At 41.8% G+C, this 7,246-nt stretch overlaps 1 protein-coding gene across 1 annotated transcript; it reads left to right on the forward strand.

Annotated features, from left to right (window-relative positions):
* Window positions 1–401: 401 nt before the first annotated feature.
* Window positions 402–2,492, forward strand: LOC311188150 (endogenous retrovirus group K member 19 Env polyprotein-like; the record flags this gene model as incomplete). Its single annotated transcript, XM_084259902.1, has 1 exon — window positions 402–2,492. The coding sequence occupies one exon, from the start codon at window positions 402–404 to the stop codon at window positions 2,490–2,492; it is 2,091 nt and encodes a 696-aa protein (XP_084116028.1).
* Between the last annotated feature and the right edge of the window lie 4,754 nt (window positions 2,493–7,246).

Consider the following 7,246-nt stretch of genomic DNA (forward strand, 5'->3'; position numbering starts at 1 on the left):
CTTTAAAAAATTTTGTGCTTCGTTTCAAATTGCTCATTCTACAGGTATTCCGTATAATCCACAAGGGCAAGCTATTGTTGAAAGAGCCCACCAAACTTTAAAGTCTCAGATATATAAATTACAACAATCTGATTTTAAACATAGTTCAGCTCATCATATTTTAACTCATGCAATGTTTGTCATCAATTATTTAAATTGCGATTCTCAAGGATTGTCTCCAGTTAATAGACATTGGGACCCTGACCAACTGGCCCCTAAACCTCAAGTTCTGCGGAAAGAGCTCCTTTCTGGAACATGGAAAGGCCCTGATGTGTTATTAGCAAATGGGAGAGGCTATGCTTGTATCTTTCCACAGGATTCCGACAGCCCGATTTGGATTCCTGACAGACTGATCCGACATCATGTCTCAAAAGCCTTCACGGACACGCCCTCGGTCGAGCAACCGTCGCCCTAGAATGAATAGGCGCAGTCCTCCGGGACCCTATCCCTCATCACCAAGAAGTCATCGCTCCCGATCCCCTGTTGGAATATTGTCCTCTTCCCTGTACCATCTACCGGTTCGTGAGACGTCTCATCATAACAATTGGGATCTGCTCAGAAACCTGGCCTCCAACGCTCGACAACTACTTGTACAAGACACACACATCACCCCAGAAACTATGTTCCTTGCCATGCTAGCAATCTTATCATGTAAAGTATCACCAACTTCTCCTACTCCTCTCACGCCTTCTGTTTCCTATTGGGCTTACATCCCGGATCCTCCTTTTTTCCACCCCACTCCCTGGGGATTTCCCTCACTCCGTGTGTTCACTAATTTTTCTGATTTACTAGGTGGTGATTCAGACTCTTTTGTTTTGTTTAAAAGCTCTAATAACTTTTCTTTTCAGGGACGCGTGGATTCTCCTCCTATGTGTTTTACATCTGATCCTGCCTATATAAAGTCTCAACTACCTGGCTGCCTACCTATTAACGACGAATATTTCTTAACAGAATCTTCAAAGCCTTCATCCTTCGGATCCAACCGTGATTTATGGGTACTGCTTTTATCTCTCCTTGGTCCTCGCAGCACTAATGAAAACATAGTTCGAGTCTCAATATCCTCCACTCTTCCAGCCTGTTCACTTTATAACTCAGATGATTCCCGAAATTCTATTGACATGGATCATGGATTTCCCACTTGGCATAATTGCAGGTTTCCCTCTGCAGGAATTCGCTACCAGCCTTATCACACTAATCTTTCCATTTATGATTTTTCAGTTCTTGGAGCAGTTACATCTGCCACTGATATCCCCAAAGATTATAGGTTTCTCCTGCACAATGCTCTCATCTACAACCAGTCAAATCGCCTCATCCCACCTCTGGAACCCATCACTCGGTGGTATTCAACTGGATGGATTACTCCCACCTATCTCGTGAACACTTCTAATGGTTCCCGTGCATACCCGGACTTGTTTCGCCTCCTTGCCGCCACTTCACCTGTGCTTTTTCGCCGACCTGAACATTCTGTTCATGCTTTCACCATACGGGCTTGTGTGGGCCCCCCTCATGCCATCCTCATTGAGGGCCCTGGACATTTAACCATCACTTATCATCACCATGTTTTTCATATTAATTGTACTGACTGCATTCTCACCAACTGTATTACCTCAGTTAGCTCATTGTCTAAAGTGACTTTTGTTATCTTACATCAACCTCCTTATGTCATGCTCCCTGTAAGCTTACAACAGCCGTGGTATGATGACATTGGACTGTATGCACTTCAGCTTGTGGAACAAGGTCTCCGTCGCTCCAAAAGATTTGTAGCAGCACTTATATTGGGTATTACGGCGCTTATTGCTATTATTAGTTCTGTTGCTGTTTCTACTACTGCTCTCGTACAACAAGTTCACACTGCCTCCCATGTTAATAACTTGTCTCGTAACATCACACACGCTTTGATCATCCAAAACCATATTGATAACAAATTTGAAGCTCGTTTAAACGTTCTTGAGGAATCACTTCTACATATCGGCAATCAAATTCAACACATAAAAACACATTTGACAACCAAATGTCATTCTGATTACAAATGGATTTGTGTCACTCCACATGTATATAACTCTTCTTCAGTTTCTTGGAATAACGTCAAGAATCATTTACTGGGTGTATGGGATAACACAAATGTTTCCCTGGACCTTCTTGCTCTGCAGAAAGATATTAAGGCAATTAGCTTAGCTCATGTCCCTTCCTCCACCCCTGCAAAAGTTGCTGCTTCGTTCCTGGCTTCCTTGCAAAATTATACTACTAAGGCCGCCTGGTTCCCATCATTTATTACATTGGGTATTGTTTTGCTTGTTGCCATGATTGTTTTGATTCTCTTCCCATTGTTTACTAAATTACTTTTCCGTGCTATCAATCAGGTACAACTTGAGTTGCGATTTATGCAAATGATGGCCAAAAACAAAAAAAACGGGGGAAATGCTGCAGGAGGCCATGAAGCCCCAGCCAGATAAAATACTGGCAAGCAGTGAAGTCAAAGGGCCTCACACCGTGGGGCCAAAGATTCCTTGTGCCTCACACCGTGGGGCTGAAGATCTAACATCCCTTCACTTTTTGTTCTTGGTCATAAAAGGAGAAAAATTTCCCAAAAGGTACATCAGACACTACATTATATACATCAATATACAGTAAATAAACGGCATGGAAAATTATCTCTTAAAAACTAATTATTAAACAATTGGGCCCACTTGACAATGGGAAATGGTTTATTAAACATGCCTGACAAGCATTACAATACAGCTATTATTGTAAGATCTTTTTTGCCTTCCCTTGCAGTTTCTTGGGAAAGTTTTTAAATGAAACTATTTGAGTTAAGAAGTTTCTAGGTAGAAAAAGTTCTGATAGCTGAGTAGCAGCCAGCCCCTGGTGTGAAGGCCATGAGAATAAGAAAAGTTCTTTCTTTGTTTAAGCTTTAGCTGATGGGAATGTTCTGGTGACTATCAATTGTGTTAGGTTATTGTTTAGCTGAAACAATAAATTTTAGTGTAAGACTTAGTTTTTTATTGCCTTCTTGCTGAGAGCACAAAAAAGAGATGCGCTAATTGTTTCTGCTTTGTTTCTTTGAACTTAATAATGTAATCTCAATGCTTGCAAAAAAAACGTATAAATAAAGAACCTGCTGAGCCTTTCGGGCAGAAGATACTAACACCTCACAAAGTGTCGGTGTCTCCTCATTCCCTTCCCCCCAGTCCCTAAGTTTCAGATCATTCGTATTCGCCGACGCCGTCTCATCCTTTCAGGAACCCTGACACGACATTTTGCCGGAGGCTGGTCCCCGGCAGGTTAGGATTTGGGTTAGGATTAGGCTAAGGGTTAGAGTTAGTGTTAGTGTTAGGTTTTGGGTTAGGGTTTGGGTTAGGGTTAGGTTTAGCTATAGGTTTAACTATAGGGTTAGGATTTGGGTATGGTAGGGTTAGGTTTCGGGTAAGGGTTAGTGTTAGGGTTAGTATTTGGTTTAGGGTTAGGGTTAGGGTTAGTGTTAGGGTTAGGATTTTGGATAGGGTTCGGTTTAGGGTTAGGGTTAGGTTTATGTTTGGATTTGCAATAGGGCTAGGGTTACGGTTAGGCTTAGGGTTATGATACAGTTTAGGGTTAGGGTTAGGGTTAGAGTTAGGGTTAGTGTTATGTTTTGGGTCAGTGTTAGGGTTAGGGTTAGGTTTAGCGTTAGTGTTAGGGTTAGGGTTCGGGTAGGGTTAGTATTTTGGTTAGGGTTAGGGTTAGGATTAGGGTTAGGATCTGGATTAGGTTTAGGGTAAGGGTTAGAGTTAGTGTTAATGTTAGGTTTTCAGTTAGTGTTAGGGTTAGGGTTACTTTTATCTTTAGGGTTAGCGTTAGGTTTAGGGTTAGTATTTGGGTATGGGTTAGGGTTAGAGCTGGCGTTAGGGTTAGGTTTAGGTTTAGAGTTAGGGTTAGTGTTAGGCTTTGTTTTAGGGTTAGGATTTGGGTTAGGGTTAGGATAACGGTTAGAGGTAGTGTTAGGTTGGGGGTTAGGGTTGAGGTTAGTGTTCGGTTTAGCGTTACGGTTCGTGTTAGGGTTCGTGTTAGGGTTAGGATTTGGGTATGGGGTAGGGTTAGTGTTAGTGTTAGGATTAGGGTTGGGATTTGGGTTAGGGTTAGGGCTAGTGTTAGGATATGGGTTAGGGTTAGGGTTAGGCCTAGGGTTTGGATTTTTGTTAGGCTTAGGTTTAGGTTTAGGGTTAGGGTTAGATTTAGTGTTAGTGTTAGGTTTTGTTAGCGTTAGGGTTAGGGTTAGGGTAGGGTTAGTGTTAGAAATAGTGTTAGTGTTAGGTTTTGGGTTTGCGTTAGGGTTAGGTTTAGCGTTAGTGTTAAGGTTTGGGTTAGGGTTAGGTGTTTGTATGAGTTAGGGTTAGGGTTAGGGTTTGGGTTAGGGTTTTTGATAGGGTTAGGATTTGGGTTAGGGCTCGGGTTGGGTATAGGGTTAGATATGGGTTAGGGTTAGGGTTAGAGTTAGGGTTAGGATTTTGGTTAGGGTTAGGTTTAGGGTTAGGGTTAGGTTTAAGGTTTGGATTTGGGTTAGGGTTAGGGTTACGGTTAGGGTTAGGGTTAGGATATGGGTTAGGGTTAGGTTTAGGGTGAGAGTTAGGGTTAGTGTTAGGTTTTGGGTTATGGTTAGGGTAAAGTTTGGGTAAGGGTTAGGGTTAGATTTAGGGTTAGTATATGGATTAGGGTTATGTAAGGTTTAGAGTTAGTGTTAGTGTTAGGTTTTCTGTTAGTTTTAGGGTTGCGGTTACGTTTAGCATAAGGTTTGTGGTTAGGCTTAGGGATAGAATTTGTGTATGGGTTAGGGTTAGGGTTAGGGTTATGATTTGGGTTAGAGTTAGGGTTAATGTTAGGGCTAAGTTATGAGTTAGGTTTAGGGTTAGGGTTAGGATTTTGGTTAGTGTTAAGTTTAGGGTTAGTGTTAGGTTTTGGATTATGGTTAGTGATAGGGTTAGGGTTAGGTTTAGTATATGGGTTAGGGTTAGAGTTAGGGTTTATGTTAGGGTCAAGGTATGGGTTAGGGTTAGGGTTAGGTTTAGTGTTAGGGTTAGGGTTAGGTTTAGTGTTAGGGTTAGGGTTAGGATTTCATTTAGGGTTAGGTTTAGGGTTAGGATATGCCTTAGGGTTAAGGTTAGTGCTAAGGTTAGTGTTAGGTTTAGGTTTAGATTTACGGTTAGTGTTAGGTTTGGGTTAGGGTTAGGGTTAGGGTTAGGATTTGTGTTAGGGTTAGGGTTAGAGTTAGGGTTAGTGTTAGGTGTTGGGTAAGTGTTAGGGTTAGGGTTACGTTTAGCTTTAGGTTTAGGGTTAGAGTTTGGGTTAGGATTTTTGGTAGGGTTAGGTTTAGGGTTAGGGTTAGGTTTAGGGTTAGGGTTAGTGCTAGGGTTAGGGTTAGGTTTAGGGTTAGATTTAGGGTTAGTGTTTGGTTGTGGTTTACGGTAAGGGTTAGGGTTAGATTTAGGGTTAGGGTTAGGGTTATGATATGGGTTAGGTTTAGGGTTAGTGTTATGATTAGGTTTTGGGTTAGGATTTCATTTAGGGTTAGTTTTAGTGCTAGGGTTAGGGTTAAGGCTAGGGTTAGGATTTGGGTTAGGGTTAGGTTTAAAGTTAGAGTTAGGGTTAGTGTTAGGTTTTGGGTTAGTGTTAGTGTTAGGGTTAGGGTTATATTTAGCTTTAGGTTTATGGTTAGGGTTAGGGTTAGGATTTGGGTAAGGGTTAGAGTTAGGTTTAGGGTAAGGATTTGGGTTAAGGATATGGTTCGGGTTTGGGTTAGGGTTTGTGTTAGAGTTGGGGTTAGGGTTAGGACTAGGGTTAGGATTTGGGTATGGGTTAGGGTTAGTGATAGTTTTAGGGTTATGATTTGTGTTAGGGTTAGGGTTAGGGTTCAGATATGGGTTAGTGTTAGGTTAAGGGTTAGTGTTTGGTTTTTTGTTAGGGTTAAGTTTGGGGTTAGGGTTAGGGCTAGCGTTTGGATTAGGTTTAGTGTTAGGGTAGGGTTAGGGTTAGGATATGTGTTAGGGTTATTGTTAGGGTCAGATTTAGGGTTAGAGTTACGGTTAGTGTTAGATTTTGGGTTAGGGTTAGGGTTAGCGTTAGGATTTGGGTTAGGGTTGGGGTTAGGTTTAGGGTTAGGATTTGTGTTAGGGTTAGGGTTAGGGTTAGTGTTAGATATTGTGTCACGGTTAGGGTTATGGTTAGGTTTAGCGTTAGGGTTAGTGTTAGGGTTAGGGTTCGGTTTAGGGTTAGGATTTGGGTTAGGTTTACGGTTAGGGTTAAGGTTAGGTTTTGTATTAGGGTTAGGGTAAGGGTTAGAGTTAGTGTTAGTGTTAGGTTTTGGGTTCGGGTTAGGGTTAGGTTTACGTTTAGCGTTAGGGTTAGGTTTATAGTTAGGTTTAGGATTTGGGTATGGGTTAGGGTTATGGTTAGTGTTAGGGTTAGGATTGGGGTTAGGGTTAGGTTTAGGGTTAGGGTTAGGATATTGTTAGGGTTAGGGTTATGACTAGGGTTAGGATTTTGTTTAGGGTTAAGTTTACGGTTAGGATTACATTTAGGGTTTGGATTTGGGATAGGGATAGGGTTACGGTTAGGGTTAGGGTTAGGGTTAGGGTTACGGTTAGGATATGGGTTAGGGTTAGGGTTAGGGTAAGGGTTAGGATTTCCGTTAGGTTTAGGTTTAGGGTTAGGGTTAGGGTAAGGGTTACAGCTAGTTTTAGTGTTAGGTTTTGGGTTAGGTTTAGGGTTAGGGTTAGTGTTTGTATTTTGGTATGGGTTAGGGTTAGGGTTAGGGTTATGATTTGGGTTAGGGATAGGGATAAGGTTAGGGTTAGGTTATGGGTTAGGGTTAGGGTTAGGGTTAGGATTTTGGTTAGGTTTAGGTTTAGGGTTATGGTTAGTGTTTGGATTTGGATTATGGTCCGTGTTAGGGTTAGGGTTAGGGTTAGGATATGGGTTAGGGTTAGGGTTAGGGTGAGGTTTAGGATTTTGGTTAGGGTTACGTTTAGGGTTAAGGTTAGTGTTAGGATTTGGATAAGGGTTTGTATTAGGGTTAGGGTTAGGTTTAGGACATGGGTTAGGGTTACTGTTAGGGTTTGAGTTAGGGTTAGATTTAGGGTTAGTGTTAGGTTTTGGGTTAGGTTTAGGGTTAGGGTTTGGATTCGATTTAGGGTTGGGGTTAGGGTTAGGGTTAGGATTTGGGTTAGGGTTACAGTAA

This window comes from Talpa europaea (genome assembly GCF_964194135.1).
Source record: "Talpa europaea genome assembly, contig: HAP1_SCAFFOLD_378, whole genome shotgun sequence".
Classification (NCBI taxonomy): domain Eukaryota; kingdom Metazoa; phylum Chordata; class Mammalia; order Eulipotyphla; family Talpidae; genus Talpa; species Talpa europaea.